At 39.0% G+C, this 25,696-nt stretch overlaps 1 protein-coding gene across 4 annotated transcripts in view; it reads right to left on the bottom strand.

Moving 5' to 3' along the window:
• Adgrb3 (adhesion G protein-coupled receptor B3) overlaps positions 1-25,696 on the bottom strand; it is a 738,549-nt gene that overhangs the window by 391,678 nt on the left and 321,175 nt on the right. For all 4 annotated transcript variants that reach the window (XM_028868115.2, XM_028868116.2, XM_028868112.1 and 1 more), the window contains one exon: positions 16,285-16,479. In XM_028868115.2, the coding sequence (XP_028723948.1) occupies positions 16,285-16,479 (195 nt within the window). The remainder of the gene's footprint in view (positions 1-16,284; positions 16,480-25,696) is intronic.

Below are 25,696 nucleotides of genomic sequence, written 5' to 3'. Positions count from 1 at the left end.
GTTTTTCTCAGCACATCTTTCTTACACTAGAATTATGCATACTGGCTTGCTCATTCTTTTATAGTAGATTAACTCTTTGCTGTGCCAGGGACCACCTTAGCTGAGCCTCCTCTTTCTTTTGTTATCATAAATATTCCTCCCCGAAACATTCTCTCGACTTTTCTGTTCCTTCCCCCATTGCAAGTGTGCAGAGAGGCTACTGTTTATGATCTAACTCATTCCTAGGATCTGATATAGTTGAGGTTAAGCAGGCAGGATGACAGTCTTCAGAAAAAAAGAACCAAATGATGAAGTTATTAAGGAAGAAATCCCCTGGGTCATATCAAATCTATTCTCTATCACGATCCAGGTCTGATTTTTCTCTTTTGTACTCTGATTCTGACATTCTGTTTATATGTGTCACAAAACAGAGGTGTCACATCTGGAATTCTCTTTGAAATCTTACCACTCCTTCTGACCCTGTGTCTCTCCACTCGGCTGGGCCTACGTAGAGCTGCAGGCAGCCACGGAGTAGACTTGGAATCTTGGAGGTAAACACACCAGATTAGGCTTTCTAGCTCTCTGCCACTAGGGGGCTCTGACTCTTGCAAAAGAAGAATAACAGTAAGAGTGGATCCAGGAGCTAAAACTGGCTCTAATCACAAATCGGCGACAAGTAGAACTTTATTTCTCTGGATTACACTGCCGTTCACATATTTAACCAAGTTCCTGCTCTGTGTGCACAGCACAGGTGGCTTTTGTCTGCTAATCTCTGCAGATCTATTTGCTTAGCAGGAAGTCTAAAGGTACTTAATTGCACAACTGAGGTTAACTTTTAAGAATATCTTTGACAAGCCTTTTAAATACTCTTTAACATATATTATAAAGGGTCCAGTTCATTCATTTAAATCAGTAAAGGTCCAATGAAATATCAAAAGCCAATACAAGCAAATTCTTGGGTCTTGTGGATATTCTTTTCTCTAACAAATGCCATTTCTATCCTTAATTCATCTACTTAATACCGGTCCTTTCTTGTCTGTAAATGGATTCTTAAATTCATTTATCAGACTGTGACTCAAAGGCAACCGTTTGACTATTCACCACTGAGGGAGGAGATATCCCAATACCACAATGTTCCAATTTAACAGGAAGCCACCAAAGAGAGATTTTTGACATCTCTGACTTCTAATCTCACATCTTTCTTTTATATAAACATAAAGGCTGAAAATGTTAGAGAACTGAGGTCCCCGAGTTAATCAAGACCTAAACAAAGAAGGCTGCAAGCAATGAAAGAATGTTCCCAAGTTTGTGGCCTCTGAACGGTCAGCCACAGCCTGACTACTGTCGAATACTATGAGTCACCATTAACCAAGCCTTATTTTCCTACTCAGAGAAAGAATGGCCCCCATCACATGGTTTAAGTCATGTATACTGCATTCACCCACCTCTGTCGTGTAGCTTAGGTCACAAACCTAATTCCTCTTGGAACAAGACTTCCCTTACCATAAAAAAAAAAAAAAAAAAAAAAAAAACCACTTTAAAAAGATGACATCGTGATTTCTTTCATTGTGCTGAATCTCTGCTTCAGATCTATCATCTAGCTGCTGTCATGTTAACGAACCCCTTGCTTGGGGACAATTTGACACAGTGCCTCTTTATCAAATTGATCCCTCTCTCCCTATAACCTAAGAGATGGCTAAGATCAAAAGTACTGAAGACAGCTTATGTTGGAGAGAATGTGGAGCAAGGGGAACACTCCTACACTGTTGGTGGGAGTGCAAACTTGTACAGCTACTTTGGGAATCAGTGTGGTGGTTTCTCAGAAAAGTGGGAATCAATCTTCCTCAAGACTAAGCTATACCACTCTTGCATATACCCAAAGAATGCTCAATCATACCAATGGACATTTTCTCAACTATGTTTATAGCAGTATTATTCATAATAGGCAGAACCTGGAAACAACCTAGATGCCCCTCAACTGAAGAATGGATTAAGAAAATGTGGTACATATACACAATGGAATACTACTCAGCAGAGAAAAACAATGACATCATGAAATTTGCAAGCAAATGGATGGAACTAGAAAATATCCTGAGTGAGTTAACCCAGACTCAGAAGGACAAACATGGTATGTACCCACTCGTAAGTGGATACTAGAAGTAAAGCAAAGGATAACCAGACAACAACCCACTCTAGAGAAGCTAGCTAACAAGAAAGACCCAAAGAGTGACACATGGATCACCCTGGGAAGGGGAAATAGATGAGATTTCCATGAGTGAACTGGGGGTGAGGGGTGGGCAATGCAGGGTAGGAGATGGGGGATGAGAACATAAGGGAATGTGATGGTTGAGCTGGAACAGGGATGGAGTGGGAAAGCAATGAGAGAGATAACATGATAGAGGGAGATATGGGGATAGAGAGAAACCCAGTGCTAGGGAAGTTGCCAGGAATTCCCAAGTATGACCCCAGCTTGGACTACTAGAAATAGTGGAGAGAGTGCCTGAACTGAACTGGCTTGCCCCAGTGATCAGATTGGTGAATACTCTAACAGTCAGCACAGAGTTTTTTCTCCAATGACTGATGGAGGCAGATGCAGAGATCCACAGCTAAACACCAGGCAGAGCTCCAGGAGTCCAGTAGGAGAGAGAGGAGGGATGCTATGAGCAAGTGCATCAGGATCATGATGGGAACACCTGCAGAGATGACCAAAGCAGACTAGTGGAAACTTATGAAAGTTGGATCAATGGCTGTGGAGCCTGCATGGGACTGAACTAGGCCCTCTGCATGGTGAGGAAATTGTGTAGCTTGATCTGCTTGGGGGGCTCCCTGGCGGTAGAATCAGAATCCATCTCTGGTGCATGAGGGGGCTTATTGGAGCCCACTACGTATGATGGGACACCTCATGCAGACTTGAGGCAGGGGCAAGGGCTTGGACTTGCCTCTACTTGATGTGCCTCCCCATGGGAGGCCTTGCCTTCTTGTAGAGGGGAATAGGGGCTGGGTTGGGGAGGAGGCTGGAGGGCAGGAGGAGGGAAGAGGGGGATCTTTTTTTTTTTTCTGAAACAGGGTTTCTCTCTGTAACAGTCCTGGCTATCGTGGAACTCACATTGTAGACCAGGCTGGCCTCGAACTCACAGAGATCCGCCTGCTTCTGCCTCCCAAGTGCTGGGATTAAAGGCATGCACCACCGCCACCCAGCAGAGGGGGGTCTTTGATTGGTGTACAAAATGAATTTAAAAAAATTCTTAATAAAAAGAATTTAAAAAATAAAATCACATCATTTTTAAGAAAATGGATGGAACTATAGATCACTATATTAAGCAAAATAAGCCAGATTTGGAAAGACAGAACTCATATGAAATCTAGACTAGATTTCTTATAAAAGATAAAACTAAAAAGGGGCTCTTTAGAAAAAGGAAGGGGACAAGGGAGAGAGGAGAAAAAATGGAAATGAAAAGGGGAATGATATATGTTACGTGTGTATATAAAAAGTCATAATGAATTCAATTTATTTAAAAAATTAATATAAATGTAATTATTTCAATAGTTACTTGTTATGGACTAGCTAATAGATTGCACTGTATAGGGTCAACTTTCCTCTGCTTTCTTTCCTCTCCCACATAACTGCTGTATTCTTTGCCCTTGGGAGCTTGTTTCTTCCTCCCAGCCAGCAGGGACAGGTATTACTAGAGTTACAGTCATTGCAGGATAGATTCCTCTTTCATGGTCACCACTGGACCTCTCCTCCTATAGGTTTCTCCCATAATACTAGAAAGGGACATGCCACAACATCCCCTTAAGATTCCAATTATCATATAAAAAGGTGGAAATTCCAGGATCCAGTTGAGGCTCATTAAAACAAAACTACTACCTTCTGTTAAAAATATATATATATATATATAACCCCCTGTCCGTGGGTAGATATACATGATTGTATAAATGATTTACTAAAACACTGATTGGCCAGTAGCCAGGCAGCAAGTATAGGTGGGGCAAGCAGACCAAAGGAATGTTGGGTCTGGAGTCGCCAGCCAGACACAGAGGAAGCAAGATGACAAGGCAGAACTGAGAAAAGGTATCAAGCCACATGACTAAACATAGATAAGAATTATGGGTTAATTTAAGTGTAAGAGCTAGTCAGTAATAAGCCTGAGCTAATGGCCAAGCAGTTATAAATAATACTAAGCCTCTGTGTGATTATGTTATAAGTGGGCCATGGGACTGTGGGGGCTTGGCAGGTGGGACTGTGGGGGCTTGGCAGGACCAAAGAAAATTTCCGGCTACATTATGGCACCCAATGTGGGGCAATAGTATCTACCTAGAACCTGAGAAAGCTTTAAAAGAAAGATCTAAAATGGAGCTAAAAGCAGCTTCCTAATGTGTCTCTCAGGCCAGCCACAGCTTGCCAGCTTAAGTTACTCTATGGCGGGTTCGCAGTGTGCAGGCTTGACCTGCAGCATGGCGGATTCCTGCCATGGTACACAGAGGAGTCTCCAAGCTTCACGGTGCATTGCATGGAAGATTTAGCTTTTGCTAGTACAGACCAAAAAAAAAAAAAAAAAAAAAAAGGTTTCTGGGCTACATGCTGCTGGATGGAGGCATGGACCCACTGCCTCCCAGAGTTGGTGGAGAGCATGTCTCCCAGGGCTAGCTGGAGGTGAATTACCTCTGCCATGTTGAAAAGCTGATATGTGTTGAGTCAGTAGCCAAGGCTGTTGCTTCAGCACTAGCCACTGCAGAGTAAAGCAACAGATTCACAATAAGAGAGATTCAGATGGAATAAACCCTAAACAGTTTACAATGTGTGTGAAGATGTACATAGACTTGGGAGAGAAAAGGGCATATAGATAGTTGTATAAATAAATAGAAAGTTTTAAAAAATAAAGTCTTTAAAGAGAAAGTAAAAGTAATATAAAAATAAGCCATGTAGAGATGGAAATCACACAGAAAGTTTGGATTATAATCTCTTTGGGATTTTTAACTGCAGAGAGACATTTGATTGTAAAACCTGCTGAGTTAAATCAATATGTATATTTTAAAGATATTTTGATTTCAAAAGTTTTGTCTAAGGATACTTTGCTTTGGAAAAAAGGTTCGGATTTTTGTCCTGTTGATGAGAACCTGTGGATTGCTTCTAGGTTAATATGGTTTGATCAAGGAAGACCTCTGAGAGGTCTCCAGATGATCCAACATCCAGAACAGCTTCAAGGCAACTGGCTAAGAGAATACAGCATCACAGACTATTCCTCAGGGCGTGACCATAGTTATTAATTTTCTCAGGATCCCCAAAAGAATACAGCACCCTCTATCAACAGGAATTAGCCTAGAAAATTACACCCACATTCCCCCAAAAATGAACTATGGTTGTTGGTCTTTGTTTAGGTTGTTGGTTATAAATTGTTATTGGTCATAGTCAATCTCTTTCTAAAAGAAGAAAGAGGGATATAATATAGAAATATAGGATATAAATATGATAGGATGAAAGGGTAGATTATTGAATCTACTTTTAAAGAGTAACAACTTGTTTAAAATTGTTTTACATTGCTATAGATTTTAGTTTATTGATACAAATTTAAAGTTAATTTTGTTATACTGTATGTATATTTCTACTTTTGTTTAAAGCACTTTATTTGTACAACTCATTTGAAATTATAATAATAATTAAGAAATACAGATTGCTAGGCTGTGGTGGCACACACCTTTAATCCCAGCACTCGGGAGGCAGAGGCAGTCGGATCTCTGTGAGTCTGAGGTAAGCCTGGTCTACAGAGTGAGATCTAGGACAGGCACCAAAACTACACAGAGAAACCCTGTCTTCAAAAACCAAAACCAAAAAGCAACAACAACAAAAAAGAAATACAGAATAATTAGTCTTCTATGATAGTCAAACTTAAAGTCATGTTAGTTAAGTTTTCTAGTTATTCATAGATGTAATTCATTTAGGTAGGTAATCTTCAAACACTTCAAAGACCTACAGAATTTGGCATTTAAAACATTTTAAGAACTTTGACTTTTTGGAGATTGAGACATGTCTGCTCCTGGCAGCACCAATCTTCTTGAGAGAAGATAATGGGCATTGAAGAAACTCATTATGGAATTTGCTTTCTTTGTGGCAAAAGTTAGCCACTGGGGGGGAAAAAAGGTCCTTGACTTTTGACAGAATGTTATATAAACTGGACATGCAGGACCCATAGGAAGGTGACCAGAGAACTTTGCAAGGTAAGATGGTCCTTCAGGTTCCTTATTTGCAGAAGAAACTGCCAGACATTCTACAGGACACAGAGAGAAGCAACTGAGAGACTGTAGACCTGTAGGCTGAAGAAGAATGCCCCAACATTGCACAGGAACTTCTGGTGACTGTCCAGGCAGGCAACTGTCTCTGTCAATTTAGATTTTTAGAAGTTGCTTACAATGCTCTTCCTGTTTCCTTAGGTAATATTATATCCTTCTGTGGTCTTTGATGTAGTTAAAGACTAGATAGTTATAATTTAGTTTAGTTATGATAAATGATAAATTAGATATGAAACTTTAGACTCACAAATATAAGATAGAATATTTTCTTTAATTTTGCCAAATACAAATAGACTAGATATTGTAACTGTAACTCTTGCTTGATAACTATTCTATTATATGTAATTTTACTATGTTAAAACTAAAACCTTCCTTTTTGTTTAGACAGAAAAGGGGAAATGCTGTGGGATAATGCTCTTGTACACTGGTATAATAAAACACTGATTGGCCAATAGCCAGGCAGGAAGTATAGGCAAGGTGAACAGACTAAAGGAATTCTAGGAAGAGGAAGCGCTGAGTTGCCAGCCAAACACAGAGGAAGCAAGATAAGGCAGAACTGAGCAAAGGTACCAAGCCATGTATCTAAACATAAATAAGAATTATGGATTAATTTAAGTGTAAGAGCTAGTCAGTAATAAGCCTGAGCTAATGGCCAAGCAGTTATAAATAATATTAAGCCTCTGTGTGATTGTTTTATAAGTGGACCATGGGACTGCAGGAGCTTGGTAGGACCAGAGAAAACTTCTGGCTACAGATACATGACATTCTGATCTGCTGCAAAGACTAGAATATTCTATTGTCTTGTCCCTTGAGGGTTAATTCAGCTGGGTCTACCAATCTCCCAGAGACCATTCCTCCAGAGGTGGATTCATCTGAAGACATTGGAAGGCAGTGGGTGAAATCATTATCACCTAAATGAGATAATGTACTTATTCTCATCAGACAACCTCCCCCATATATGATTGCTCATTAGTTCTCTCCATGCCCATGTAACAGAAGAGGCTAAAAATTACAGAAAATAATGAAAAGTTTAACTTATAAAAAGAAGTCATGCATTACCAAGACAGAATAGCCATTTCTTTACTGAGCTTTAAAATGTATTATAAAATTTGCCCTGCCAATTCTTCTTCCTCCATTTTTCATAGTTATCTGGTACAACCTACTCCTTCCATATGGTGCTTTAAATTCTTAGGAGACATTCAGTGTGGTACTCCCTTCCTCCTGCCCATCTCCTTTTCACTTGCCATATCAGTATGTGAGCAAGGATCAGAAAGCTGGAGCCTGGAGGGAAATTCCAAAGAACAAGATAGAGGAAGACCATGGCCAACAATTCAAAGAATTTAGAGAGCAGTGAAAAATTCCAAACAAGGGAATCAACTTTCCACACACTGGAACCTTCTCCCCATTACATCTTAGAAAGTTCTAAGGTGCTTACCTCTTTTTGAAAAGGAGAAAGGCCTTCTGTGAAGCAAATTGTCCCTCCCAGTTCTTCAAACCCACACATGAATAAAACGTCTTCAAACCCATACTAGAATAACACTATCTCCTCTACCTGTCTTCTAGTAGGAACCCCAAGGCCTGGTAACAATGACGTTGGATTTCATTTAAATCAGAATCTCTCTTTCCAATATATCTTTTTGATTAATGGGTTCTGCATTTCTTTAGAATATGATCTAGATTTAAAGAGAAGTTGAAAAGCTGAGGTAAGAGTTTCCTATTTAATCTCAATGATTAAATAAATAAAATTCTCAAGCACAAGTGACATGTCAATGACTAGATAAAGAACTGTCTTATTTTTTCTTAACAAAATAGAGAAGAAAACATCAGTATGTAATAAACATAAGGTGAATATTACTTTAAAATTGAACATTTCATTAACTATTATTAAAAATTATGTCTTAGAATGAGCCAAATGGGAGAAAAAAATCAGCTGGAAAACACTGAGTGTCACTAAGACTTGTTATTTAGGACCTGAAAATCATGAGGAAAGGTTAGCCTTTACAATCAAATGAATTTGATGATGTGAGGAAAGGCTAGCCTTTATAGTCAAATGAATTTGATGATCCTGGCATATTTGATGATCCACAGTATGTAGAGTCTTTCAATAATTTATTTCTTCATGGTGGTTGAAATGAGAATGTACCCACAGGCTCATATATTTGAATGTTTGGTCCCTAGCTAGTGAATCTGATTGGGAAAGATTAGGAGGCATGGCCTTGTTGGAGGAGGCATCGCCCTGGGAGTGGATTTTGGGGTTTCTAAGGTCCACACCATTCTCAATGTAACTCCTTCTGCCTCCTGCTTGTAGATGAGATGTAAGCTCTCAGCTGCTGCCCCAGAACCATGTCTGCTTGCCTGCTGCCATGATAGTCATAGACTCTAACCGCCAGGAACTGTGAGCCCCAATATTAAATGCTTTATTTTATAACTTGCCTTGGTAAAGGTGCTTTGTCACGACAATGGAAAAGTAAGAAAGACAATGTCAAGCCAGGTGGTGGTGGCTCACTCCTTTAATCCCAGCACTCAGGAGGCAGAGGCAGAAGGATCTTTGTGAGTCGGAGACCAGCCTGGTCTACAAAGAGAGTTCTAGAACAGCCAAAGCTACACAGAGAATCCCTATCTCAAAAAAAAAAAAAATGACAATATCCCAAATAGATAACCTTATGAGAATTTCTTTCATTAAAGATTTCTCTCTTCTGCTTTCTGATTCCTTGTCCTTAAAAGCCCTTTCCCTTTTCTCTCTCCATGTCTCCATTGCCTCCCCAGGGGATTATCTGTCAGCTCAACACTCTTCCTCTCCTTAGTAGTTATCAAGTTTGGTAAACCTTTTCTTTTTCTAAAAATAACAGTAATATTTAGAAATCTCATTTATGGAGAATCAAGCCTAAATGTAATTTGTCTGATGGGAGAGGAGCTATGTAAATAGAAGTTAAGTCTTCCCTTTGACTATAGGACTACTAGATGAACAGATCCCAGAGTTAAGACTCTCTTCCATACTGGGGAAAGACAAAGGCTTGAGGCCTGGTGCAATCCAAGAAGGAATGTGTCTGCCTGAAAGAGACTTCACACAATCCTGACAACTTATCAAGTCACCTTGCAGGACATTCTAGAGCCAAGACAATGATAATGGTAATTTCTAGGCCAGGCCACAGCTTAACCAACTCTGCTTAACTATGCATATATCTTGGCCTGTAAATCTAAACCTCACATCAATGACCCTTATAACAGACTGGGGGCCACAAGCTTTTTTTCCCTCATCTTCCCAATACAGTCACATTGTACAAATCTCTTCCCCCTGTTATCAGAGTATTATTCTTTTTAATTGGCATATGGGGATAGTCAGCTGATTGCTTGTGACAGGACACTGGATTTTACCATAAAAACTCTAATAACACAAACTCTTCTTTGCTTTCACCCTTCTATCTTCAGAAACTGTACTGTCCAATGTGCAGCCCATTTCTAAGAAAGCTTGGCCTGGATTTTCGATGTTTACAACACTGCTGTGCTTTTGATCATTCACTCTGATTATTCATTGAGTGCTTTTGTAAATTGTGTGTTTCTTGAAATTTTATTCTCAAGTCCTAATACTCCCATGAATATTTTATTTACTGCTGAGTTCATATCTTTATTTTGCTAGATTTCCAAAATTGGGACATACTGTACTTAAATATCTCTTCTCCATGACTACAGTCTAGCCTTAGTCATGCTATTTTTCCCAGTGACTTTGTAAGCAGCTTGACAGCAAGGCTCAGCTTTTAAGTTTGTATTGCAAATTAAAATACTAACAATAAAAACAGTAAAGTGTACCTACTCTGTGGTAAATCATGCATCTAGCCTGATTGGCTTTGGGTGTCACAACAATCCTAAAGAATAGACATAGACAATCTAAATTATTCACAACCTCTTGAAATGTTATGTCAGTTTATTTACTTACTAGAATGGAGCTGTAATCCACAAATCAACACAGTGTTGTTATGGTTGATCATTGACATGTTTGGAGATGTGCACAATTTTGATTGCCCAAAGCACATACTTCCAGCTGGGGTCTAAAATGGGCATGCTGTCCTCACTCTTTCTTTCATCCTCATGCTGTGAACAAGTGCCCTTTGAATAGTTTATGCAGTTCTATGTTCTACACATGCATATGCACACACACACACACACACACACATGTACAAGCATACTCCTACCCCACACACTCCCACACACAGTGAGAGCGTTTCACTGCTTAAAATGGCCATAGCGCCGGGCGGCGGTGGTGGCGCACACCTTTAATCTCAGTACTTGGGAGGCAGAGGCAGGTGGATCTCTGAGAGTTCGAGGCCAGCCTGGGCTACCAAGTGAGTTCCAGGAAAGGCACAAAGCTACATAGAGAAACCCTGTCTCGAAAAACCAAAAAAATAAATAAATAAATAAAATGGCCATAGCATTGTGTGATAAGGGGCTCCCTAGTGATCTAAAGAACAAGGAGCATATAGTGTGCTTTACAGAGGAAGAGCATGTGTTGGGTACACTAATATCTATGGATCACTAATGTGAATTAAATTGGGTGTCTTTTAGCAGGAAGCCACAACAATCAATGTTAATTTGATCAATACATAAAAATATTGTGACCAGATTCTCAAAGAAACCTAAACCTCTGTTTGGCTAGGGACCAGTGACTCAGTGTCACTTCAGTGTTTGCTATTGTTTTATATAATTCCAAGAATAATGAAAATCAACTATACTGTTATACCTTTATATTGCATTTTAGAGATGAGAAAATGACATAACAAAACCATAAGAAAAGTGCCTTGAAATACTGAAAGGGATACGGGATTAAGCCAAATCAGGACATACACATATCTAAGTTTTCACTTTGTTAGAAGTTATACTTGCTGGAATAAGTACACCAGGAAGGCATGCAAACTCAGTCCTCTGTGGATAGAAGGAGCCTTGGTGTGATTTTTTTCCAATGGCTAAAAAAATTATAAATGGAGACACTTCTATCTCTCAGCTGGATTGAGCTATTTTATTTTGTGTATGAGAAGTCATAGACATCCCCAAACACTAATATTACCTTGACTCATTTATTTGAACAAACTCTGAATGTCTACTATGCTTTATGTGTTAGGTAAAGCTCCAGAGACATCTCCATCTCCAATATCTCCAATATGACTACAATTTATGACCGAGGGCAGACATAACAACACTAACTACAATGTTAAGTGTGAGTGCTGTATAAAAGATGTTCACAAGGTCTCAAAAGGCCAGAGGGGTGGTAAAAATTCTAATCACAGGTAGAAGTTGTTGAGAAGACCTTTGAGAAGAAATCATTGGTGAGCCAAACCTTGAAGAAGAAATGTCAGTTTGGAAATTGAAAGGATATGCCACTTCAAGTACTGACTGTATTCTGGGAGTAAGGATCAAGTGTAGAGGTTTGGAGAAGAACAGACCCAGGAGACAAATGCTTCTGGAAGATGGTCTGTTGGCTCAGAAAATAAAAGGATACTATAACTTATTGCTCCAAGAAATACAAACATATATTTTTCAATTTTTATTGTATTAATTAAAATGGAATTTAAAGTGAAAAACAGCACAATATTATGGAACAGTTCCTCTTTGTTAGAAAGACACAAAATTGTCATGTGTATTATAGTTGGCATCATTTCACCAGGATAAAGCATAGTTTGACTGTCATAGCCAAAGAGGGAAATATCCAGACAAAAACAACATACTTTTAAGAGAAGCTTTGTCCTTCCATATGCCACTTGACCAGGCAGGGTATGCCTGGCAGGTACCACATTAACTTTTCCTCTTACTGAGATGGTGAGGTCTTGTCTATAGTACTAACAATCACATAAAATATTTACTTTGTTATATTTTGATGCCTCTCTCTTGTGGTGTTTCAATTTTTTGGCATTAAAATTGGAGGCTAGATATTCCATACATTTTAATGCTAGACATTGATAGACAACAGCTGATAGACAGCAATGGAGGGGAATCGACTTGCTTTGGGGTTAAACGTGTGGCTTGCTAAATATCTATCTATTTTAATAAAATTTGGATTGATAAAGGGATCCAGCCATTGATTTGCTTTAAATTAATGACAAATATAACTTATCCTTAAGATAAACTATAAAGTTTGTCAAGTCCTAATTATCATAATTTCATAAGGAGAAGTCCCATACTTTTCAGGTTTAATAAGTGTATAGGTTCTATATTTTGCTTGCTTTTACCTTTGTAAAGGCAGCAGACTATTGCTCATGAATAATTAAAAGAACATTCATTCCAAAAACATACACTTGGATGGTTGACGTGATAATAATGATACTTTTAAGTAAGATTAATAATCTGGGGAATATATTACTTTATTTACTTTATTTTTAATAGGAAAGCAATATTCTGGTTTATGAAGTTGTCAAACCACACATCCTAAAGGAAAAGTTTCAAAAGTGAACAAAATAGGGAAAGAGATGTATCCGTGGTGAAGCTCACTGGTTGCTCTTCCAGAGGACTCAGGTTCAATTCCCAGCATACACTTTGTGGCTTACAACCAGCCATAATTCCAACTCTAGAGTATTAGATGCCCTCGTCTCTCTTCTTCAGGCACTACACACACTTGATTCATAGACATACATGCAGGCAAAACACACACACACACACACACACACACACACACACACACTCACTTTAAAAATTGCAAAGAGAAAATATCTTGCTTACATTAAGAGCAGTAAGTTTCCTATGAGCTGATGAGGAAAGGCAACAACCATGATTTATATATTTAATATATTTAATGGTAAGTTAATAGTCCTATGGATTTTTCATTAAATATATTTCTGTGGATTTTTTCAGATCAGGAACTATAATTATTAAGCAAGTAAACATAAAAATCTGAGACACAAGGCCCTCATGGTATTTAGAAACTCAAATTAATGCAAATTTCCATGGATAGATTTTCAGCCAAGATAAGTCTGTAAAGGTGATAGTGAAACTCATCAACACAGCAAATCAATCTCTGATTCTTGTCAGAATTACCAGCTATTCAAATAAAATATCCTGCATCTAACTATATTCAAAAGAATGTAACCTTTTATCTAGTTTTACCTAATTTTCCTTTGAAATTTGTCAATTGTTTCCCAATTTTAGTGAGGAGGGCAGGAGACAAAAGCAATCCAAAGGCAATTATTCAAAAAAATTGTTGGTTTTGTTGTAATTAACTCAAAATACTTGTTGAATTCCTTCTAGAGTCAAGAGTCTATACCAAATTTTATTTTGAGTAATGAGTTGGAGTGTTGTTATGGTCCAATAACTGCTTTTCTTTTTTTCTCCAGAAAATTCTCCTTTTAGTGCTAAGATGTAATGAGATGTAGGGAGAAGATGCAGTGGATTTCTGAAACCCACTGGACTCAGAATAACGTGCAAGGTCAAGGCAGTCTGAAAGCAGAGGAAATAATGTCACAGAGCCAAGGACTTGCAGTACATCTGGGAATCAGTAAGTGGTTAATCTGACCAAAGTGATGGTCTATACTGTGCCTGAACGGGCACAGAGGGTAATGAACAGAATCTATAGTGTACGAGACACCAAGGTCAAGGATTCTCAATGAGCATGGAAGTTCCGCTGACATATCAAGAGCTGTTCTAGGATAACACATAAGAGAACAGTGTGCAACATGGGCACAAATTAGACCAAGATGTGAAGGGGAACCAAGGGAAGAGGCCACAGAAATAACTAGGCTGGGATGATTAGAAGCAGGCTTAGGACCACAGTGAGACTACTGATCAAGACCGACTGAGAGGATTTGTAAGGCAGATCCCACAGGAAAGCAAAATGAAGAAAATCTGGATGATATTGTGATTACTGACTAGGAACTGGTAAATTTATAATGAAGAGCAGGGAATGTATGACCATTTACATTTCAGGGTAAAATTAGTTGATATTATATTAAACCTGAAGTGCTATATCATACCATCAAAAAATGTTCAAGGAGACCTTAGACAGGGAAAGTTGGAGTTTACACCAAGTGCAGGGGATACTGAACACAGCCATAACCTGAGTTTACAATGAAGCAAGAAGACATGGGCATGTGCAAATTATTTTATATTAGATTACTAAAAGTAGAATAAAAGAGGTGCATTTTTTCTGAATTATTTTAGAAGCCAAAATTAATTTCTAATGTAACTGGGCAGGGCTTGCTAATCTGGCCTTTGAAATGGTTTACAATTTTGGAACTTGAATTGGAATAGGCTTAGATATAAATGGAGAATTCCAGAAGAAGATTGAGGGTATTGCAGGTAGCTGAAAAATTTGTTACCAGTAAAGGCAATAAAACAGAGAGACACACCTCTTTGTGAGGGAGGGAGGAAGACACTAACGTTCCTAGCACTCTGCATACTTGTGGAGGAATGAAGGATCATAATTCAGACTACACCAAATGACACAGGAAGATCGATTTTTGCAAGTCAAATCTACCCATTTCATGATGGGACAACTGGTTAAATTACGTGTTGAATGACTGAAGTCTATATAATAAGTAGCTCAATAAAAATGTATTTCTAGCATTGTCTGTTGGTATACACCTTTCATCCCAGAGGCACACAGACATCTGAATTTAAGGCTAGCCTGGTATACACAGTGAGTTCCAGACCAAGAAGGGATAAATAGGTAGACCATAGGGCGAAGGGACAAAGAAAGAAAAGAAATCAAAACATGTTTCTAATGCAAACCTTTAGTCTTAATTCTTTGAGCTTTAGGACTAAAAACCTCTACGCCTTATATTTTTTACAAATTAGAAACTTTAATGTGTTTCATGGTAATTTTTCTATAAGCACATGTCTCACATTTTTCATTTTAAAATATATTTTATTGTATTTTATGTCAAGGGCTTCAAATGCTACCTTTTTAGGTCAGTGCTAATAGGAATTTTCAGAAGGTTAGGGGTAAAGATGCATGTCACTTACCTAATTTCTTAAAAGACTAGACTATTTCTATAAGAAAAGTCCTATGTTCAGAATGCTCAAATGATGTTAATTCTCTATCCAACATCTCTTCCATTATTGCCACTAAGGTGGCAGACACTGGTTGTATGGTATGAAACCCAGCATGGATCATTCCTACATATACAAGCTTTCCTTTGTCTATGGGATTGTCTTAGGAATATTCACACCTACATACACATCAGAGCATTGGCGTCATTAATGATTGACTCCATTAATGACTGAGTGTTTTTATAGATAGCAGAATTGCAGTTTTCTAGAAATACAGAAATCAGCCTAGCAGGAGTACATTTTAGTCTACAGCAGAAAAGGAGTTGATCTAAAGTACACACTGGCCTTGCATTAAATATGCTGTTTGCCATGCTTTGTTTTAATGGCAAGGCAACACTCAAGTCGGTCAGTACTTAGACTCTGGTGTGGAGGTAAATGATGTTGCTCTAAAGTCTTCCAAGGCAAGGCCAAGAGGGCCTCAAGGAGCTACTGAATTTCTTACTTTTCCATCTAAAATAATCCTTTATGTGCCTTATACTTTCAGGCAAGAGTTCTCAATGTTAAATATGCTTTTCCTGTTTCAAATAAAAGGTTCCCAAACAAATGTTATGATGTGTCTTCTTTGCATGCTACACTTAATATGCTTTCATTATACCTAATGCACTGTTAATAGTCTCCTATGGCAAGATGGGAATATTAAATGTGGGCATAAAACATCCATGATACCACCTTGAATTTGCGATAATGTTTTTCATCTGCGGGCTCAAAGCACCTCACGCATACGCTCATTTGGTCTTTCCTTGAGCTTTAATGTGAGCATTTTAATGGCTAGGATACTGAGGGGTGGCATTTCTAAGAGAATTGAGGTCACTGACAAAGTCCACATTATACACAGCAAAGATGTTCCTATGAAGCTGTGAGCATTCCTTCCTTCCAGCCCAGCTGCCTCCAAGGTGAGTATACCAGTGTCTTGGGGGGGGGGGTGGGAGGCAAATTATGATCACATCTATACTGGTCTTGTCCTTCTGGTTTCGTCTCTCTTACCTGGACACCATCAGACGCAGGGATGTAACTTGCCCTTTTAAATGTATCTGTCACATTTCTGAGTATTTCCACAGACACTAGAAGGTCACCGGCATAGAAATTTTTCCTCTGGGTTAAATCCAACAGTGTCTTGGTGACCTGGGACATTCCATCACCTGCCAGCATCCGCTGCCCCTTCGCAAGATGCTCTTTAATCTGTTATGGTCAAAAGAACAGAAAACACATCAGAATCTCCATTACTGTTTCTCTCCATCTCTTCAATTAGCAATTATTTTTAAATTGTTCAGTAAACTTTAAAACAGTGTTGTGGTACTTAGAAGGATTTAAAAACAGTAAAGTCTATCCTAAGTGTCCGGGTCATCCAGCCTCAGGGTCCTGGCGTTCAAGGCACTGTTAGCTTGGGTGAGCTCACTCTTGAGGTCTCAGACTGGACCTGTCATTTGTTGGCCACTCCCAGAACCTGTGTGTCACCCTTACCCCAGCACATCCCATAGGCTGGGCAGATGATAGGTCAAAGGTTATGTAGGTGGGTTGTTTGGTGTTCCAATCCCTCCATTGGTAGTCTTGCCTGGCCACAGGAAGTGGCCACTTCAGACTATGTATTCCCTTTTGCTGGGAGTCTTATCTGGGGTCATCTTTGTAGATTCCTGGAAGTGTCCCTTGTACCAGGATTCTACCTGACCCTGAAATGACCCTCCTTTCCATCTGGTTCTTTCAGTAATCTCCCCGTACCCCACTCCTGCCTGATCCCTTATGTTCCCATCCCCACCTGCCCCCAGTTCAACTACAGAATTTCTTCTATTTCTTTTTCCCAGGGAGATCCAAATGACCCCCTTGAGCCCTCCTTGCTATCTAGGCTCCCTGGGTCTGTGGATTGTGGCATGGTTGTTCTTTACTTTAGAACTAACAGAAACTGTGGTCGGGATATAAAATCAATTAATTAGTTAATTAAAAAAACAGCAAATTCTATATATCCTAAAGTTTAATGGGTTAACAGTCCAGAATACAAAAGCTAATGTGAACATTGTGTATCTTTTTCAGAATTGACAGTCTTCCTGTTTTCAATTAGAATGTACAATAAATGCATTGGGGGAAATATATTTCAAGTGTAGAATTTTTTTTTTTTTGTATTTGCTACATTTCATTATTTTTTTCCTTTTATTTTATTTTACAATACCATTCAGTTCTACATATCAGCCACATATTCCCTTGTTCTCCCCCCCTCCTGCCCTCTCCCCTTCCCCCCAGCCCACTTCCCATTCCCACCTCCTCCAGGGCAAAGCCTCCCCCGAGGACTGAGATCGACCTGGTAGACTCAGTCCAGGCAGGTCCAGTCCCCTCCTCCCAAGTGCAGAAAATTTTTAAAAATTACTTTTACATATAACAAGTCTGGGAAGTTATTTAGAAGAGCAAGATCAGATATGAGCTTATAAACAAGAGATGGTGGTGTATGCCAGTAATCTCAGCACTTGGGAGGCAGAGGCAGGACTGCTGTGAGTAGTTTGAGGCCAGTCTGGTCTACAAAGCGAGTATGCCAGAGACTACACAGAGAAACCATGTCTTGAAAAACCAAGAGAGAGAGACAGAGACAGAGAGATTATAATTACTTTATAATATTTGTTCTCAACATCAATTTTGGTTATCGCTGCCTTACCATCACACTGCCAGAATGACAGATTGACCTACTGCTCTGTTCCTAAACTACTGAGAAATATTTACAATTTTCTGTTTGGGTCACATGTTGCATGACTTCCTGTTATTGTGCTATGACACTCTATCTCTTTCTTCCTTTATTTTCTACAAGGCACTCAGATTGGTTCCTCATTATTCGAAATAGACAAACAACGTTAATAAAGTCCTTCCCTGTGCTCTCTCTCATCCTGTACATTTCCCATTCTTACCACATTGACTATTCATCATTGTTGTCCACCTTTCTGTCCCAACACCCTTACCATATGGTCCAGCAAAGATCTGTCAGAGCAGATTCAGTTGTTATGCACTAACTATCCCTCTGCAATGTAATGCAGTAAAAAGAACTTCAGAGCCAAGAGGGCCCAGGCTCTGAAGTATACATCTTGTCATTGGTAGAAAGATTGGTTTACTACCTCTCCTATGATTCAAAAAAATACAATCATGCAGTATAGTGCTTTAAAAGTCGTTTTGTTAATTCAAATGCACTGGCACGAACCTGAGATAATCAGCAGCAGAAACTATACAAAGAAGGCCCTTGCTGTCCCATGAACTAAGCTCCTCACGGTAGAAGTCAAGACATGCAGCAACTTCACCCTCATTTTCTGTGGTCGAGTCACTCATCCTTTCCTCTTCCTCAAGGAGGGAAGAGGACATCCCTGCTCTGGGACCTTTCCATTTGCTTTCCCTTCTGTCTGAACTAATATGCCATTATTGGTCACCTTCTCAGAAAGCTCTATAAAAAATGACTTCCTCATCCCTTTCAATCGCCATATCCCAGTCCATCATGAGCAACTTTACCTGCCATATTTTCCCCATTTGGTGTACTGTCATTTTTATCATCAACATGACTTCAGATACTGACTATGTGAGTTAATCAGATGAATGGATGAGTCCTATATTCTCTCATCATTGTTAGACCATAGGAGTAAGCCAGTAAACATCAGAGTAGTCCCATCTTACTTCTCGACGTTGTCAACATCAAACACTTCAATCAATAGCTTGAGACAAACCAATATCTTGAGACATATAACCCTCTTGACTTACAGGGATACTACAATATCTAGGCTGGAAAACGTGTGGCTCAGCAGAGGAGGTTTAGGGAGTTCTGGATAGGAACAAAGTGAATGGGATCAGGCCTAAAATGTCACAAGTTCAGTCTGCAGTTCTGTACTGACACGTGCAATTCAGAGGGGCAAAGGACTTAGATTTTTCTCCACCTGGGGCAGAAACAACAGCTACCACTCTGAATGAGGTCTGACTGCTTTCATCTATTATTTTACAATCTATGCTGCGTCTAGGAGGGATATTTATGTCACAGATCTTAGGGGTGTTTCCCCTCACAGAATTAACTTGAACCTTTAAGAAGAAAACCTTCAGGCATGATTTCTGTTTGCAATAGAAACAGTTATGGGAGGCACTGAACAGACCATCCAATCAGAGCTGGGAAAGGCAGCCTTCCTCATCTGTGTCAGCAACACATCTAGCCTGAGTTAGTATTAAATTAGCATCATTGCCATCTGACAGCTGCTTAGCAGGCTTATGTCGAATGAGCGGTTCTCAGTCCAGTTCTCAGCGAACAGTCGCTCAGATCATTTCTGCTCTCACAATTGGCAGTAATTAGCATCCTCTGGGACATCGTTACTAAAAAAGACCCCAGGCAAACACCTTGCAGTACTTTTACGTGCTGGTGTAGACTATGCATAGCATTGACACAGAGAATAAAGAGTATTCAGAGAAGACATGTTGCTTCCCAGAACATGTTGAGTTGAAAAATGCTTTCCAGTTAATGGACAGTGAATATACTGTGTGATCATTCTTGGAAATCTCGTTAAAGATTTCAGAGTAGGTGCAGTTCTAAAACCTATCTTTTTTTTTTTTTTTTTGTTTTGTTTTGTTTTGTTTTGTTTTTTTGAGACAGGATTTCTCTGTGTAGCTTTGCGCCTTTCCTGGAATCTTTTAATTGTGAATCTGCCACTTATTCTTTAGGAGGACTGAAGAAATTTCTGTCTTCTAGATTATTTGATTTGTCTGTAAAAAAGGAGGACAAGTCCTGTTTTTGGTATTGGTTAATATCTTGCACTTTTCCATGATTCAACTTCCAATTCCTCTTTTCTCTCTGATTAGATAATGTATACTGGTCTAGAACTTTATGTATTTAACACCCAGCTCAGTAATTATTGCTTCATCTGGATTTAATTGGCCTTCTATTCTAATTATTGATTGGTGTGACAATATTTCCCGTTTTGTTATGCTTTGAAAATGAAACCCCCCCTTACCCACCCAGCCTCGGGTATAAGATGGCTCCTAGCTCACGGTGATATTTTGAGAGGTACTGGAAGTTTCAGGAGGTGGGGCTCAATGGAAGGTGGTTTTAGAAAATGTCCCTGGGAATGTGTTTGGGGAATTACTGTCATCACCGGCTTGTTCCTGTCTGCATGTCTTGACTTCCGTTTACTACAATGTGAGCAGATTTGCTGTATCACATGTTCCCTGTCATAATCAGGATGTCCTGCTCTCAGCAATAATACCACCAGACAACCATGGTAAGAAATTGTGAGCCAAGAGAATGTTCCTTCATGATGGTGCCTCCTCAGATACTTACAACAGCAATGAAACACTCAATTACATACTAATAAATGTTGTGCCTAATCTTTTACATTCTCTCCCATTATTTAACTATATTCTATTCTTCCTCTCATCTCTTATTTTAGACAAATAGCTTTTTTTTCATATATGCATCTCTAACTCTCCTGATTCCTACATGCACTAGCTTTCAGCTCATGGAATTTAACTAAAACAATGAATAATTATCATAAACTTGTGGAATGCTCTCATTCTTCAGGGCCCCAATCCAGTGTTTGTAAAGTATCATGGAGACCAGTTGCAGATTCCTTTACTTCCAACAGAGGAGTTCTCAGGCAGTTTGATGGTCCTGTTGCAATTCATGCCGATTATCATGTGAATTCCATCGGCTCTTAGTTCAGGCTAGGAATTTCAATTTCTAAAAAGTATTTTCTTTTTTCTCTCTCCCCCAATTTTCTGAGTCACACAGTTCACAGAAATGCCCTAGGTCTGAGAGTTCACATAGTTTTCTTAGCTATGAAGCCAGGATAGCAACGGGGTGTCTGGTTATTGCAGGAGAGTCCCTCTGCTTCTGTGGAAGGTGGTGGGTCCTGAAAGCATTCCCATGAGGGATTTTGAATCTTAGCCTCTAGCCAGTGCATTGGGCTCTCATATACCATGACATTCCCTCAGCTTCACTCTGTAACTTGGCCTTTGTTTAGTTTTCTTTCTTCCTTCACTTTTGGTATGTACAGACTCTCTCTTTTAAGCTCAGCTATACTTTTGTTTGTGAAAACAAATACTTGTCATTCAGTATGATCTCTGAGAGTCAGCTTTGCCTAACCCATGATTCCTGTATTTCTGCTGGTCTTCCAATGACATCTTATTCAAACTCTTTACCTCTTCCAAAAGAAATGACATGGAATTCATGTTTGCTTCCTGACTCACTGTCTTCTCTAATTTTACATGCTGTTGACAATTCCTCTGGTTAAATTGTTCCATTTCTTTTCTGCTTCATGAATTCTATTCAGATAAGTATAATCATGCCATGATCTGGACTTTCATGCCTCCTGGAAGTAATCCTGTTCTATCTTATGGCATTGTCATATTATTGCATTATCTCATGCGTTCCACTAGACTCCAACCTCCTGAAGGGCTTGTAGCTCACAATCATCTTTGAGTCCCCTATAATCTCTGCCATGTAGAACACAGTGGCATCTGCTGTTCCACATGCCTGCTAAATGGCAGTGAGACTAAAGAAAGATTTCCTTTCTTTGTGTGCAACTGTGCTACTTACGTGTTTACAAGGTAAAGGTGGAAGCTGATTATCATTCAATACGAAGAAATATGGAATATTAGATAACATTTACATGACAGAATTGCCTTTTAAAATAGTCTTCCCAAGAGAAGAACAGAGCAATTGGTTATCCAATACAAAATGATCTGAAAATATATACATATAAGTTAACATTACACAGACTTTGCAGTTTGTATTTATGTATTTTGGAATATATATGCATATATATGTATATTATAAATGTGTATATGTGTGTATGTGTGTGCATGTATGTAACAATAATGAATGAAAAAAGAGGCCATAATTTTGAAAGAAAGCAAGGAGATGTGTATGGGAGGGTCTGGTAGATGGAAATAGGGAAGAAATGATGGACTTTATATTTTAAAGTCCAAAAACAGAAATATTAATAATTAAAAAGCATCAAATTGATGTGATTAGATTTGGAAATTTTAGAATTTGGAATTATGACTTTGAAATTTTTAAGTGTCTATACTTACAGTTATTTACTTTCTGCCTTTTAAAAACAAATATAGGAAAAATAATACACAATTTTCCAAGTAAGTACCTTCTATATGGCCAGTCCAGGACTGGAAATGCTTCATGAGATATTTGAGTTTTAGTATGATCCTTTGTAGGTACCATAGACATGCACAGTTCTCCACGTGGCAGTAGGCCCCAATCAGATACCAGGACTCCAGAACCCTAAGCAGTGCTGGTCCCAAGAGCTTCCTTACCACAGTCCGAGGCATGCCTGTCTCTTAGGTATTAGCATGGTTAATTCATGTTTTGTAACACATTTTTCACTAAAAAATACCAAAAAAGGGTTTAATTATTTATACACCATTCCCAATTCCTCACATTTTAAAATCTTTTGTTTCTCCTGAATAAAAAACATGAGAAATATAGAACTCTAAGAAATCTACTACATTTTGAGGTACTTCTAATTATTTGAACAGTAGTAACAATTTTGACATATAATGTGTACACGATCCCACAACTCTTTTCAAGTACATACAAGAATATTTTGTATGTAGTTTTATTCAAATAAAGTAGGGTGGGGCAAATACTTGATTTCCCCTGGGAAATAATTATTTATTTTCTTAATTTAGTGACCTGAGATGTCAGAAATGTTTTTTTTTATAATTTTAGTATTATCTTTTAAAATGATAATATCAGTAATTACCCCTGTTTACACTGCAACACTGAGAGATACTTGCTTCAAAGGACAAACTGAAAAGTTGCTGTGACACTCACATGTCATTTGCAAGGGTAAGAGTGAACAGGATGGGATAGCATATGAAATTGTTGGGGGTTTTGATAGTTCTGAATTAAACCTCGTTGGTATTTATAAAGAAAGCATTACTGCAAGCTGTTCATGGTTTATAGAGTGGGCATATTTCTGCAGCAAATTTATTCTTTCCCTTTTATACTACCCACTGCCAGCCACAGTTACCTCCATTGTCTCAAGCCTAAAAAAAGGTCTATTATAGCTGCTCTTTGCAAATGATACACTTGATACATTATATATTTATATATTATTTCAACAGTAACTCCTACCTTCCATCTGTAAGGTATATTAAAGGTTCTCACAGCTCTGAGTGGCTTCAATTAAAAGATAATTATACACGAAACTTCTTCCCATAAAACAATAATCTAAACATAACTTTTAATTCATTTAATGGTGATGTCATATTTTTAAGATCAAAGGCATTCACTTGTAGTGCTTTCAAGTTACTTACATATCTACTGGGCATCTCATAATACGACATCCTAAGTTATAGTATCGAAATGCTGTAGAGTTGGGACAAGTGTTTCTAAAATACAGATGTGGGTCACTGATGGGGCTGAGTGGGTAAAGGTGCTTGCTTCCAAGACAGATGACATGAGGTAGATATTGGAGATTCACATGGTAGAGAGAATAGACTTCTACAAGTTCTTTCTGACCTGCACATATGTTCCCTGGTACTTGTACACACACACACACACACACACACACACACACACACACACACAAATGCATGTGGTAAGTTTTTATTTTTAATACAGAAGCATAATTTTCTAAATCTTTTCTAGTACTTCAAACCAATGCCTGGCAAGGAAACTTTGAGCAGCCACTCTATTCCCATGAAGACAGTTGACAGATTGAAGGTTGGCAAGCAATCTGGATTACTGAGTGAGAAACCCAGTGAAAGTCACAGATACATTTCCTATATCCTCAGAGCTAACAGGAGAGCCATATATATGCTGTCCATTCAAAGTCTGTAAGTGAAATAATGAAAAAAGAACATTGAGCAGACTCTGTAGTAGGATGATGTGCCTGTTAAAGATCCATGTCTAAAGGTTTGGTTTCTAGCTCACAGCACCATTGCAAGCAAGAGAAAGCATTAGGAGATAGAACATAGGTGCAAGGAAGCTAGACTATTAATGTCATATGATTTGAATACTTATTATGAGACTATATATAGTCACTATAGGGCAACCCATCCTTTACATTCTCCTATTAAAATGTACTATTTTGCCATAGGTCACAAATCAAGTACCAAGCAACTACTGACTCTAGCTGTGAGTTAAAGTAAACCTTTACTACATTTAAGTTGGCTACCAAAGCCCTCTTAGTGCAGAAGGCAGCATGGCAGTCTCATAAGTTGGCTACAGCTGGTCTTCTCTGTCTAATGCACAATCCTACTAAAAAACCAAAATGCCCTGTCCAAGATCAGTCCCCAATTGGAATGAAAACACACAATCCTTGAATATATTTGAATAGGCAAGAAGGAAAGGTATATGGAGTATCCCTGTAAAAGATCATGTGTGCAAGGCTTAGTTCAGAACAGGTGGATATAATATTTAAGGGGTAACTGGTTTAAGGGACTCTTCTTATCTTTCCAAGGGACTTCATTCACTTTGGATTCAGAATTTGATGAAGATGTGATCAAGGTGGGAAAAGCAGTTCAGTGGGATCTCTCTTTGAAAGGTATCTGGTCTTTAGGCTTTCCTCCACCTCATTTTCTGCTTTTGGGTCTCCAGGAGGTAAGCAAGTCTGCTTTATGCTTCCCTGTTATGATGTCCAGCCTAATGAACAGTCCTAGCAAAGGGATTAGACATCCATGGAATGAAACCATTGAAATCAGCCAAAATAAATACTTTGTCTTATTTTTCTTTTTCTGTCAAGGATTTATCACAGTGAGAAAAAGTTAGCTATTCTGACCCTGCTTCTTGCTGGACGCTCAAGCAAGAAAGCTGGCCCTGACCCTTACCAGGAAAGCTGGCCCCTGCACTCAGGAGAGATCTCCCCACCCCTCATCATAGGCAAGAAAGAACTAACCCTGAAGGCATGGGCATAGGGGTGCTGACTCTGTTCCCTTGCCCTAGATGGGTGGCCGTAGCGGCCAGGATTGAGCAGCTCAGCTACCACCCATGCCCACAGCCAAGACTTGGGTTGCCCCACCCTAACATCTACACCATCTAGGACCTGCTGGAGCTCATGAAGGGACCGGTCCTGTAGATTACTACCAACAGGATCTCCATGATTCGAATCAGCCTGCGGATATCAGAGAGAAGTTTTGGTGAGGATCCAGTGATGATGGTGTGCTAGAATCCCGAGGCCTTGAACCAGACCAGTGACTCATTACAATGAACACTTGCTAGCAAAGCTGATTGGACAAAAGGGTATACTATGTGACACACCACTTCCAATGCCACCAGGATGAAGAGGTTTTGGAGAGGCAGGAAAGAAGGAGAAGTGAAGAAGATTTTTTTCTCTTTCTTTTGTTTGTCTGTTTGTTTTGCTTTGGTTTGAATTTTTAAAAATTATCTTGGGGGGGGGGCATGCTGCAGGGGTGAGAGGAAGATATGGGAAGACTG

Source organism: Peromyscus leucopus, chromosome 16_21 (genome assembly GCF_004664715.2).
Source record: "Peromyscus leucopus breed LL Stock chromosome 16_21, UCI_PerLeu_2.1, whole genome shotgun sequence".
Classification (NCBI taxonomy): domain Eukaryota; kingdom Metazoa; phylum Chordata; class Mammalia; order Rodentia; family Cricetidae; genus Peromyscus; species Peromyscus leucopus.
Note: the sequence above shows the minus strand (reverse complement) of the source record. Positions and strands in the feature narration are given on the sequence as shown.